The sequence below is a fragment of the Symphalangus syndactylus genome, chromosome 17 (genome assembly GCF_028878055.3).
Source record: "Symphalangus syndactylus isolate Jambi chromosome 17, NHGRI_mSymSyn1-v2.1_pri, whole genome shotgun sequence".
NCBI classification, from domain to species: Eukaryota; Metazoa; Chordata; class Mammalia; order Primates; family Hylobatidae; genus Symphalangus; species Symphalangus syndactylus.
Window position 1 is genome coordinate 24,221,756 of NC_072439.2, and position 14,126 is coordinate 24,235,881.

General features: G+C 42.1%; 1 protein-coding gene across 9 annotated transcripts in view; it reads left to right on the top strand.

The window, feature by feature from the left end:
• ZNF607 (zinc finger protein 607) overlaps positions 1 to 14,126 on the top strand; it is a 42,548-nt gene that overhangs the window by 23,854 nt on the left and 4,568 nt on the right. For 3 of the 9 annotated variants that reach the window (XM_055248064.2, XM_055248063.2, XM_055248067.2), the window contains exons 2-4: positions 4,852 to 4,931; positions 6,716 to 6,842; positions 8,537 to 8,635. In XM_055248064.2, coding sequence (XP_055104039.1) covers positions 4,923 to 4,931; positions 6,716 to 6,842; positions 8,537 to 8,635 — 235 coding nt within the window. In that variant the 5' untranslated portion in view covers positions 4,852 to 4,922. The other 6 variants (XM_063621156.1, XM_055248068.2, XM_055248061.2 and 3 more) reach the window with 6 other exon arrangements.

Genomic DNA, 14,126 nt, shown 5'->3' on the forward strand with positions numbered 1-14,126 from the left:
AAAGGAATCTAACCCAACCATGCATAAAAAACCAGTATGATGAGACACCATTACTTTGGACTGAGCTTCTGCACTAGGCTCCAACAGACCAGACTAAACCAAAATGAAGTCACTCATGCTAAAAGCCACATTACAAAACTGAAACTTTAAGGGAGCAGGTAGAGTGCCAAAAAGATCAGTTTTTCCTGAAAACAGGAGATTCCAGTCTACCTGAGTCAGCATAATAAGGAAATGACCTCCGCTTAACCCTTGCAGACAAAAGTAAACTGAAGTAGCCTGATGGTCACCAATCAATTTTTTTTTCTATAGTTCTCTTATTTGTTCCCACCTTACAAAATCCACTGTTTCTCCATTGCTCAGTAGGAGCTCTTATGCTATTTTGTACAATGGAGGCTACCCCTTTCATGAATCACAAATAAAGCCCATTAGATCTGTAAGTCAACGTGTTGTAACTGGGTCTTTTGACATGGGCTTTCATATATATCTGCATTTTAGGAGGAGAGGGAGCTACCAGGGACCTCCTTCAGAGGTGAAAAACAATCCAAGTTTTTATACCTTTTAGGTATTAAAAATGCGATTTAAAACTTAACAGGGCACAAATGATGAAGACATCCTCTCAGAATTAGTAATTTAGAAATACAAAGTTACTGCAGAGACAAGCGTGGTAATCTATGATTTCCAGATGTCTTGCAAGTATGGTTATATTTCCAAAGATAGTTCAGTAATAATAACAAATAGGTATTGTAATATTTACAAATACTCACATAAATGTTTGTATTTGGCAGGAAAATAAGATTCACCCTCCTTAATATTCTTGACCTAGCACTTTATTAGATCCAGTTCTTTGAATGTATGTGAGGCTGAGTGGTATCTCCCTTGTTTTATGTACCTGCTGGGGAGTAAGGAAAGGGGCATTTTCTCCTTACTTATCTGATCATCTTTTTTTCTTTTTTTTTTTTTTTAGATGGAGTTTCATTCTGTGGCCCAAGCTGGAGTGCAGTGGCACGATCTCAGCTCACTGCAACATCCGCCTCCTGGGTTCAGTGATTCTCATGCCTCAGCCTCCTGAGTAGCTGGGATTACAGGCATGCATCACCATGCCCAGCTAATTTTGTATTTTTAGTAGAGATGGGGTTTTACCATATTGGTCAGGCTGGTCTTGAACTCCTGACCTCAGATGATCCGCCCGTCTCAGCCTCCCGTAGTGCTGGGATTACAGGCGTGAGCCACCGCACCCAGCCAAAAAAGCCTAATTTTTTTTTTAAAGAAGACTTGTATTTTCTTAAAGGTGGACCATGAAATTTATAAATTCGGAATTATGAGTAGGAGAAAGCCCATGAAGCACAAACTTTAAGAAACAGGAAGCGGCTGGGCGCAGTGGCTCATGCCTGTAATCCCAGCACTTTGGGAGGCTGAGGTGGGCACATCACTAAGTCTGGAGTTCTAGACCAGCCTGGTCAACATAATGAAACCCCATCTCTTCTAAAAGTACAAAAAATTAGCCGGGCATGGTGGCACACGCCTGTAGTTCCAGCTACTCGGATTGCTGAGGCAGGAGAATAGCTTGAACCTGGGAGGTGGAGGTTGCAGTGAGCCAAGATTGTGCCACTGCACTCCATCCTGGACGACAGAGCGCGACTCCGTTTCAAAAAAAGAAAGAAAGCAAAACAGGAAGCAACAGAATTAAGTTCCTTTTATAATAATGGATTATTGAGCATGTGGTGTTTTTTATCTTTTAACATTTGTTGATAATTTTATTACAGTAGCTATCATATTTTACTTTTTTAGTGTTTCTATAGATCATCTTGATTAATCTTCAGAACTGTCTCGTTAAGTAGGATATATTCCTATCCCTTATTCGCTGATAGGGAAACAGGCACTGATGGGTTAGCATCTCTCAAGGCAAAACTCAGTATCATTCTTGAGAGTGAGAAGACAGCCTGTCTTCTTAATTTCACCAGGATACCACATAACTAATTTTTGCATACTTTTTTTTTTTTTTTGAGATGGGGGTCTCACTCTGCCGTCCAGGCTGGAGGGGTCTCACTCTGCCGTCCAGGCTGGAGTACAGTGGCATGATCTTGGCTCACTGCAACCTCGATGTCCTGGTTCAAGTGAATCTTGTGCCTCAGCCTCCTAAGTAGCTGGGATTACAGGCACCCGCCACCATGCCCAGCTAATTTTTTTTAAATTATTTTTACTAGAGATGGGGTGCATATGTTTGTTGTTGCTGCTGCTGTTGTTGTTGTTGTTTTGAGACGGAGTCTGTCTCTGGAGTGCAGTGGCGCGATCTTGGCTCACTGCAAGCCCCGCCTCCCGGGTTCACGCCATTCTCCTGCCTCAGCCTCCTGAGTGGTTGCCCGCCACCACGCCCGGCTAATTTTTTTGTATTTTTAGTAGAGACGGGGTTTCACTGTGTTAGCCAGGATGGTCTGGATCTCCTGACCTCGTGATCCGCCCACCTCGGCCTCCCAAAGTGCTGGGATTACAGGCATGAGCCACTGCACCCCACCAGGTGCATACATTTTTAAACCTGTCTTATTTACTAACTCATCCTTGGTACTATTTTCCTTTGATTATATGATTTAAGATCAATCTTAATAATCATGGCATGGGATGTTACCATAGTCCGGAGAATAATATGTTTAACCTACTCCCTATTGTGCTTTTAATGTTTGTATTTTTAATTTCAATAATCAAAAATTATCTTTGATGAATGTATTGTACATATTGGTTGTGTACTTCTATAGTTATTTCCTTTTAAAAAATTCCTACAAGTGTACCTGTGAATTTTGTGGTAAAAAAATCAGACTTTTGGGCCGGGCATGGTGGCTCACGCCTGTAATCCCAGCACTGTGGGAGGCTGAGGCTGGCAGATCACAAGGTCAGGAGTTTGAGACTAGCCTGGCCAACATGGTGATAACCCCATCTCTACTAAAAATGCAAAAATTAGGTGGGTATGGTGGCAGGTGCCTGTAATCCCAGCTAGCTACTCGGGAGGCTGAGGCAGGAGAACCGCTTGAAACCAGAAGGCGGAAGTTGCAGTGAGCCGAGATCGTGCCACTGCACTCCAGCCTGGGCAAAAGAGTAAAACTTTGTCTCAAAAAAAAAAAAAAAAAAAAATCAGACTTTTATTAAGTGCTTCTACTATGCCACACCTGAAAATTGCAGTATTTGAAATGGGACAATCACTGAAAAGATGAGTTGCTTCCTTTGAAATACTTTTACAATCTATGAAGGAAAGTCAAATCTGAATAGGAGGAAGTTTAAGGCAGTGTGTGATAGAGTCTGGAGAGATTTAGGTGAAGTACTTGGTGATGTCATATAACAGAGACATCAGTCTAACTATAGCAATAGTCAGGCTATGAACAAATTACACTAAGTCTATGGGCTATGTATGGTGATAAACAGGTTTTATACTACGTCTTTTAAACCTTGTAGTTTTCACTGTAATGATACTAGATAGAAAGCAAAATTAATTGCATGAGGAAATTCAGCACTATCTAGAGGATATCCTGACCTACCTGCCAGATTTAGGAACAAAATAAACCCTTCTGTTAAGAAGACCTGAAATAAAGATGTATTGAGACCATCATCCATTCACAGAGGAGATTACTCAGGGACAGTTCCCCATGTTGTTGGAGACACAATTCTAACATATCTGAGAACCAGTGATGAAGTGAGTTTAGGTTTGGGGACCCAAAGGAACCCACAGAAGATAAGCCATTCAGTAAAATGATTTTAAATTTAGAGAAAAAATAATTTTGTTGAAATTCCCACCTTAACAAATTGGAAACACATACACGTTTCAAGTTAATATGTCCGTGCTTACAATAATCATGAAGGAAGTATTAATAATGAAAAAATCAAGAGCCACACAAAAGTATAGGGAATGCTATTTATCAAACTCTGATTATGGTAAGTTGCTAAGCAAAGGTTTACTTACTTTTCCTTTAGTTTTCTTTAGTTGTTTCATGTATTCAGCCAAAATGGAATACATAGTGAGATATAAGCACTATGACTATAAGCACTTTTTTGTTTGTTGGAGACAGAGTCTTGCTCTGTCACCCAGGCTAGAGTTCAGTAGCACAATCATGGCTCACTGCAACCTTGAACTCCTGGGCTCAAATGATCCTCTTGCCTCAGCCTCCTGGGTAGCTGGGACTACAGGTGCATGCCACCTTGCCTATTTTATGATTATCTCTCTGCCAGCCTTTCTCTCTGTATTGATGGATATGTATTTATATATTTTACAAAAATAAATGTATTGGTCAGTCTGATCTTTCTGTTGACATTGTTTCTGATATTTTTCATGTCCTTGAATTTTTTTCAATTTCACATTTAATGACTACTTTGTATTCTAGGACAGTGATAGTCTGTTACATATTTAACTAGGAAGCTTTGCTAGGCTTAGAATGCTGAACACTCCAATATCTTGACCAATTTTCCCAATTTCAAGACTAAAAAGAGGTTCTGGTATGGATGATGTTCCCTGTTTTTACCCTTAAAGGAGGGAATGGAAAGAGGGAGTTCTGCTCAAAGCAGGACAGGGCTGCCTAATCTGAGGTCCCCATCTGCCTCACCAACATCGTACATTGGCCAGAAAATTTCCTACTGAATTATCTGGGTCTGGTTTCCATGACAGTATGTTTCTAATGTATGACTCTGTGTAGGTGAGATCCTTGGGTAGTGGGGGAGGAAATGGGTTTATCCAGCATCTTAATCTTCCCAAATTGTATGTGAGAGGAGGTAGTTTGTAACTTGGAATGGAAGAGGAAAACATTACTATTACCTTGAGTCCTATGGGGACCACTAAAGCACAGCTGGTCTCAAGGTCTTCTCTTCTTTCAGATCTTGGTTCTTTGACTTTGCTCTTCTTAGAGAAACCCTGAGGACTGATCAACTCTTGCCTGTCTCAAACCATGGCCTGTGTAAGTTGATATTTCTCACCATGTTGAGGTTTATGTGTGATTTTTTAGGTCATGTATGTCTTTTCATCATTTTTCCTGAAGTCACCTTCGTGAGACGGTGCTCAGTTAACCTAATCTCCAGTTCTCATTCTTCCTGTAAAATATGTACCACATCACCCAGCATCCTCGCTAGGTGGGCCACTGCAAATTCACTAGCATTCATGTTGTTATTGACCAAATTACTCAATGTCCTCTAGGTGCCCATTCTTCTATTTTGGGCAGTGATACAGAGGAAAGGAGTCAAGTTCTTTGAGTACAGATAATACGTATTTCAGGTTGGTTTTGTCATTTGTTGCGATTGAGACAACAGTTCCATTTGACTATCCATGGGAAGTCTTTGAAATTTTCCAGGCATCTGAATTTTTCAGCTAGATGAGGTGGAAATTGGCATTGAAGGATCTAAATCATCAGGTAGGGTAAAATCTCATGTTTCGTGTGAATTAGTCTATTGGATTGGAACTTGTAAACACAGAAGTCGTGGATTTGGATAGAAAGTCCTGAAAAACAAATACCATAAAATAATGATGTCATGATAAAATCCTTTGTCAAAACAAACAAAAATGCTCATGGTAAGATTTAATGTAATGAAGTACTTGATGCTTGAAGAAATTAATTTTAAGGAAACCTAGTTTTCTGGAGTCAGATGCGTGAGTCAGATGCGCTATTGTTGCACCACGAGGTCACAGGAAACCTAGTTTTCTAAAATTGAGAATCTGTACCATATTTTGCATAAAACATCTCTTGATTAAAAGTTTAAATTCTCTTCCAAGTCAAAATATTCCTCAGTTAACACACATTGATTAAGAAGTTAGGAGGCAGATACCACCAGGTATGTGCATAATAATGATTTAGTTTAACAGAAAAACATTATTATTTTGTCATTTTCAAAAAGGTCAGATACCTAAGAAATGTCCCAGAACATGCAGAAAGTTTTGTTTGTGTTTCAAGCTTCTTCAAAAATATGTATAAATTCTGCTTCATTCCCCTCCCTGATAGCATAGATTTCTGGTCTGTGTGCTATTTATATTGCTCTTCAGCTGCAATGCAGTCCTTCATCTCCTCCACTCCATTTTCGTTTTTTTCTTTTCTTTTCTTTTTTTTTGAGATGGAGTTTCGCTCTTGTTGCCCAGGCTGGAGTGCAATGGAGCATTCTCAGGTCACCGCAACCTCTGCCTCCCAGGCTCAAGCGATTCTCCTGCCTCAGCCTCCTGAGTAGCTGAGATTACAGGCATGTGCCACCACACTGGCTAATTTTGTGGTTTTTTTAGTAGAGACAGGGTTTTTCCATCTTGGTCAGGCTGGTCTTGAACTCCCGACCTCAGGTAATCTGCCCGCCTCGGCCTCCCAAAGTTCTGGAATTACAGGCATGAGCCACCGCGCCCGGCCATCCACTCCATTTTCTTTTAATTTTTTTGAGACGGAATCTCGCTCTGTTGCCAGGCTGGAGTGCAGTGGCGCGATCTCGGCTCACTACAACCTCCGCCTCCCAGGTTTAAGTGATTCCCCTATCTCAGCCTCCCGAGTAGCTGAGAGTGCAGGCATGCGCTACCACACACAGCTAATTTTTTGTATTTTAGTAGAGACGGGGTTTCACCATGCTGGCCATGATGGTCTTGATCTCTTGACCTCATGATCCGCCCGCCTCGGTCTCCTAAAGTGCTGGGATTATAGGCGTGAGCCGCCGTGCCCGGCCCCTCCACTACATTTTGTAATTTCCCCAGTAATACATGGGTTTGCTGTTTCAGGGATCAATAACATTTGGGGATGTGGCCATAGACTTCTCTCATCAGGAGTGGGAATATCTCAACCTGGTTCAGAAGACCTTGTACCAGGAGGTGATGATGGAGAACTACGATAACTTAGTCTCATTGGGTATGTTTATCGACCTGGAATGATTTACAATAATTTAGAATCATCTGTTTTGTAGGATACATTCTTTTTCTGTTGTGATTTTCAGGGCTGCCTTTTAAGAAACTAAATTTATTTTCTCTATTTCTATTGAGGTGGTTTCAGCTTTGAGTCAGCAATGGCAGGTCCTTTCAACACTTTCATCTTCTCTTTCAGTGACATTCACACTTCCCTCTGATACTTCTTTTTTTTGTCTCTTTAACCCAGTATGTGGGTTGAACCAGTGGTTTAAGCTTAGAATTTTCTGGTGTTCATTGTAGAACCATTGTCAGGGCGTTCAGGTTTCTTATTTATTTTGTGCACGGAATTGCTGTAGTGCTCCATTTTATTATCTGATCCATTTGCAGCGATATTAGTTTGAAAGAGGGTGCTGAATTGCCATTATTATCGAAAGAGATAGACTGTTCATATAGGCATAGAGTGGTGGATTGGATAAATGAAACTTACTTAAAATTGAGGAGGAAGCAGTCCATTTCCTGAGACAGAATTCATTTGATTTATGGTTGAAGCTTATAATCCATGAAAGTCACATGTCAAATGGGATGAATATGCTATAGATATCTCTTCTTGTATACTCTTTGTAAAATAATTGCAGTAGCATAATGTGAACAGCTAGCATTGTGATTTCCACACCGACATTTTTCTAATTACTCATATATCAAGTAATTTAATACTCCCAACAGCTTTATTATTTTCCCAATTTTATAAGTGAGAATACTGAGCAGCAGTGTAAGTAACTTGCCCAAGGTCACACACAGCTGGAAGGTGACAGAGTCAGGAATTGATCCCAGGCTTTTTTTTTTTTTTTTGAGACGGAGTCTTCTGTCACCCAGGCTGGAGTGCTGTGGTGCGATCTTAGCTCACTGCAACCTCCGCCTCCCAGGTTAAAGTGATTCTCCTGCCTCACGCTCCTTAGTAGCTGGGATTACAGGCACTACCACCACATCTACAGATAATTTTTATATTTTTAATAGAGGCGGGGTTTCACCATATTGGCCAGGCTGGTCTCCAACTCCTGACCTCAGGTGATCCGTCCACATCGGCCTCCCAAAGTGCTGGGGTTACAGGCGTGAGCCACCACACCCAGCCAATCCCAGAACTTTAGAGTGTGTGTTTTCAACCACTTTATGCTTGCTTCCTACAGTTAGAGGACATATAAGTTTAAATTTCTTTTGAGACTGGGCACGGTGGCTCACGCCTCTAATCCCAGTGCTTTAGGAGGCCCAGATGAGCAGATCACAAGGTCAGGAGTTCGAGACCAGCCTGGCCAACATGGTGAAACCTCATTTCTACTAAAAATACAAAATTTAGCCAGGCATGGTGGTGCACGCCTGTAATCCCAGCTACTCAGGAGACTGAGGCAGGAGAATCACTTTAACCCGGGAGGCGGAGGGTGCGGTGTGCCAAGATGGTGCCATTGCACTCCAGCCTGGGTGACACAGCGAGACTCCGTCGCAAAAAAAAAAAAAAGTTTTTTTTTTGAAAACCAGTAAACAAAAACATTGACTCTCCCTGGGTGATCTTTTTCTTTATTTCCCTCACTCTTCTCTAAAATCTTATTCAGTATCACTTTGACCTTTCATTTATTGCAATTGTAATTTTAAATTTGACCTTCAAAGTTGATTTCCGTATTTTGTGGCACTTCTTTTCTTTGTAAGCAGGACATTCCATATCTAAGCCAGATTTAATCACCTTATTGGAGCAAGGAAAAGAGCCATGGATGATTGTGAGGGAAGAAACAAGAGGAGAGTGTACAGGTAAGAGCAAGTCAGGCAGGGGCAGCCATTTTTGTATGTAAATAGCCCTCGTGGAAGTGGTCATCTCATTTGGTAAACGCATCCTTGAAACATTGGTCATAAAGTTCCCTTCTCAGCGAGGAGGCTTCTGATGTGGAGAACAAATGGATATCTCAGCATGAAATAGCCAACAAAGGCCCAGCGCGGTGGCTCACGCTTGTAATCCCACCACTCTGGGAGGCCGAGGCGGGCAGATCACCTGAGGTAATCCCCCACAGTAGCTGGGACCACAAGTGCATACCACCACACCTGGCTAATTTTTTTTTCTTTAGAGATGAAGTCTCCCTACATTGCCCAGGCTGTTGTCAAACTCCTGGGCTCAATTGTTCCCCTTGCCTCAGACTCCCAAAATGCTGGGATTATAGGTGTGAACCACCGTGCCTGGCCCAGAATTGTTCTATATCCCCCTACCCAACCTTTTTTTTGTTTTTGAGATAAGGTCTCACTCTGTCACCCAGAGCAGGAATGTAGTGGCACAGTCTTATCCTCTGAAGTATCTGGGACCACAGGTGTGTGCCACCACACCCAGCTAATTTTTGTATTTTTGTAGAGACAGGGTCTCACTATGTTGCCCAGGCTGGTCTTGAACTTCTGGGCTCAAGCGATCCACCCGTCTCAGCCTCCCAAAGTGCCAGGATTACAAGTGTGAGCCATCTCGCCCGGCCTGTTCTATATCCTCATTGTGGTTATGAACAACCATATGCATTTTCCAAATCTCGTAGAACTGTATATCAAGAAAAGTGAATTTTGGCCGTGCTCAGTGGCTCACACCTGTAATCCCAGCACTTTGGTAGGCCGAGGCGGGCAGATCACTTGAAGACGTGAGTTCAAGACCACCCTGGCCAACATGGCGAAACCCTGTCTCTACAAAAAATATGAAAAATTAGCTAGGTGTGGTGGCACTGCCTATAATCCCAGTTACTTGGGATGCTAATGTGGGAGGATCACTTGAGGCTTGGGCAGAGGTTGCAGTGAGCTGAGATCACAACACCATACTCCAACCTAAATATGAAAAATTAGCTAGGTGTGGTGGCACTGCCTATAATTCCAGTTACTTGGGAGGCTAAGGTGGGAGGATCGCTTGAGCCTTGGAGGCAGAGGTTGCAGTGAGCTGAGATCACAATACCACACTCCAACCTGGGTGACAGAGTGGGACCCTGTCTCAAAAAAAAAAAAATTAAGAATTGCTTGCCAAGGTTACTACCCGAGCCGTCTGGCCACAGTGGGGAAGAGAGTGCTAATCGTAAGATTACAGAAAGCGTCCCCTCTGCAATACCTTACCTCCTTATCAGCAGAGCTACAGAATAAAAATTGTGGATTCCAACTGAGAGACCTGCAAGACAGTCTCCATTTAAGAAAGAATTGCTAGGGAAACCCAAAGACAAAAGAGAAGACATAAATAAAGACTGGAAGAATTGAAGCTGCATCACAAACAGCTATAGCACGGTGAACACAGCCTAACTCCTATGCAGACGAACCTCAAACTTTACACTGAAGGTGTATTCACCTCAGTTACTATTACGGGACACATCATGTCCAGCTATTTCTCTTTCTTTTCTTTTTCCCTTCCCTTCTCCCTTCTCCCTTACCCCTTTCCCCTTCCCCCTTTCTCCTTTCTGTCTTTTGAGACGGAGTCTTGCTCTGTCGCCCAGGCTGGAGAAAAGTAGCGGTGGGATTTTGGCTCACTGCAACCTCCACCTTCTGGGTTCAAGCAGTTCTCCTGCCTCAGCCTCTCAAGCAGCTGGGATTACAGGCGCCTGCCAACACACCTGGCTAATTTATATATATATATATATATATTTTTTTTTTTTTTTTTTTTGTAGAGACGGAGTTCCACCATATTGGTCAGGCTGGTCTCAAACTCCTGACCTCAAGTGATCCACCCGCCTCAGCCTCCCAAAGTGCTGGGATTACAGGCATGAGCCACTGCACCCAGCCATGTCCAGCTTTTTCTAACAAAAATTACAAGGCATGCTGAAAATAAGTAAAAAAATCATAAAAAAAAAAAAGCATTGAAACCAGACCCAGGTAAGGCAGAGATTTTGGAATCACTGAAGTGTGAATTAATAATTAACTTATTTATTTATTTAGAGACAGAGTCTCACTCTGTTGCCCAGGCTGGAGAGCAGTGGCATGATCTTGGCTCACTGCAACCTCTGCCTCCTGGGTTCAAGCAATTCTCCTGCCTCAGCCTCCCGAGTAGCTGGAACTGTGGGTGTGCTGCCCAGCTAATTATTGTATTTTTAGTAGAGATGGGCTTTCACCATGTTGGCCAGGCTGGTCTCAAATTCCTGACCTCAGGTGATCCGCCCACCTCGGCCCCCCAAAGTGCTGGGATTACAGATGTAAGCCACCATGCCTGGCATCAACCTGTTTTTATAGGAAGTGTTTGGGTTATTGATTTAATCACTTTGTGAGAACAAAAGAGAGAGAAAGAGAGAGAAGGGAGCAGGGGTGGGGGAGAGAAAGAGAGGAAGAGAAAGAAATACAGATTTTTTTCTTTTTCAGATTTTCAATTTCTTCTTAAGTAAAAATTGGTGGTTTGTATTTTTCTTGGAAGTTGAACATTCATCTAAGTTTTTTTTTTTATTTGGAGACAGAGTCTTGCTCTCTTGCCCAGGCTGGAGTGCAGTGGCGCGATCTCAGCTCACTGCAACCTCTGCCTCCCAAGTTCAAGTGATTCTCCCGCCTCAGCCTCCTGAGCAGCTGAGACTATAAGTGCCCGCCACCACGCCTGGCTAGTTTTTGTATTTTTAGTAGAGACGGGGTCTCACCATGTTGGCCAGGCTGGTTTCAAACTCCTTACCTCAGATGATCTGCCTGCCTCAGCCGCCCAAAGTGCTGGGACGTGAGCCACCATGCCCAGCCCTGGCAAACTTTTCTGAAGGGCCCGACCAGCTTAAATTATTTACTGGATGGTAGTGTTCATTGCTTTATCTACTTCTTGGTCAAGCTTTGGTGGTCTGCGTCTTTCAAGGAATTTGTTCATTTCATCTAAGTTGTCAAATTTGTTGGCATGGGGTTGTTCATAATACTTTATGATTTATAGTGATAATCCGTTTTTTATTCCTGAAATGGGTCTTTTATGCCTTCTCTCCCTTTTCTCCCCTTTAGGTGGAGGTTTATCAATTTCATTGATCTTCTCAAAGAATTGGGTTTTGGTTTCATTGATTTTTTTCTCTATTGATTTTCAATTTTCTATTTTATTATTTTTTCTGATGATTATTATTTTTATTCTTTTTGCTTTGGGTTTGATTTGTTCCTCTTTTTCTATTAAGGTGAAGACTGAGTGTTTTTTTTTTTGTTTTTTTTTTTTTGTTTTGAGACAGGGTCTTGCTCTGTTGCCCAGGCTGGAATGCAGTGGCGTGATCTTGGCTCACTGCAAGCTCCGCCTCCCGGGTTCACACCATTCTCCTGCCTCAGCCTCTTGAATAGCTGGGACTACAGGTGCCCGCCACCAAGCCCGGCTAATTTTTTGTATTTTTAATAGAGACAGGGTTTCACCGTGTTAGCTAGGATGGTCTCGATCTTCTGACCTCATGATCCACCCACCTCGGCCTCCCAAAATGCTGGGATTATAGGCATGAGCCACCTCGCCCGGCCAGCTGAGATCTTTTTTTCTTGTCCTTTTTTTGTTGTCTTTTTATGCTAACATAGGTGTTAGTGTTGTAAATTTCCCGTAGGTAGTTCTTTATTCGTTAGTATTCCATAAAATTTGATACATTGTGTTTCCATTTTGATTCAGTTCAGATTGCTAATTACCTTCTTGATTTCTTCTTTGACCTATGGTTTATTTAGAAGTGTGTTGGTTTGTTTTCCAAACAGTTAAGGATGTTTCAGTGTTGGTTAGTGATTTATAATTAGTGCCATTGTGATCAGAGAACATGCTTTTTATGACTTGAATTATTTTAAATAATAATTGAGATTTGTTTTAGGTACTGTATGGGCCCTCTTGGCAAATATTCCATATGTGCTTGAGAATATTGTATATGTTGGAGTTGGGTGGAATGTTCTGTGAATATCTCATGTAGTTTCTTGGTTGATACTGTGCAAATCTTGTATATTTTTACCGTATTTTTGTGTACTTGTTCTGGGAATTGTTTCTAGAAAAATATTTCCATTTCCAGCTATATATTTTTTTCTTTTTTCTTTTTTTTTTTTTTTTGAGACAGAGTCTCACTCTGTCACCCAGGCTGGAGTGCAATGGCGTGGTCTCGGCTCACTGCAACCTCCGCCTCCGGGGTTCAAGCGATTCTCCTGCTTTGGGGCTCAAGCGATTCTCCTGCTTCAGCCTCCGAGTAGCTGGGACTACAGATGCGTGCCACCACACCCAGCTAATTTTTTGTATTTTTAGTAGAGACAGGGTTTCACCGTGGTCTCGATCTCCTGACCTCGTGATCCGCCCGCCTCGGCCTCCCAAAGTGCTGGGATTACAAGCGTGAGCCACCGCGCCCGGCCAAATTCTACAAATTTATTTCTTTCACTAAATTTGAGATGTTTTCATTTGCTATTTCCGAGATATTTTTTCTGCCAAAATCTTTGTTTTTTAGTTTATAATTTCAATCATATCTTTTGATTTATTCCCACAGCTCTTTACAAATTTTTTCTTCTTTTTTTTTTTTTTTTTTTTTGAGATGGAGTTTTGCTCTTGTTGCCCAGGCTGGAGTGCAGTGGCACAATCTCGGCTCACTGCAACCTCCACCTCCCAGGTTCAAGTGATTTCCTTGCCTCAGCCTCCCGAGTAGCTGGGATTACAGGTGCCTGCCCCCCACACCCAGCTACTTTTTTGTATTTTTAGTAGAGACAGGATTTCACTATGTTGGCCAGGCTGGTCTTGAACTCCTGACATCAGGTGATCCACCTGCCTCAGCCTCACAAAGTGCTGGGATTACAGGCATGAGCCATCGCGCCTGGCTAAAATTTTTTAAACCATTTTTTTCTCTCCATTTCAAGTTGAATAATTTTTATTGATCAATCAAGTTTACTGACTCTTAGTGATTATATGTTTCAGTTGTATAATTTGCATTTTCATCCTTTTCTGTCTCCCCCCGATGGTTATATCTCCTATGTTGTCCATCATTTCCAGTTTGTTTTTCTAAGCTTTGTCTTAATGTTCTGATGTTGCAATCATATTAGCTAGCATGACAGGCATCAGCCATTGAGCCTGGCTCCAAACCTTTATATGCTACTGTTATAAATAAAGTTTTGATGCTGCAAAAGAAATAGCACTCGAATATAAAATTTTCTTTTTTTTAATTCTCAACAAGGCAAAGTACTTGCATAGAAGGGTGCACTCTCACCGATGGAGCAATGGTGGGCACACATTTGGACAAGGGACGGGAAGGGGTTCTTATCCCTGAAGCACGTGTCCCCTGCTGCTGTGGTGTTCCCCTATTGGTTAGGGTTAGACCGCACAGGCTAAACTAATTCTGATTGGCTAATTTAAAGAGAA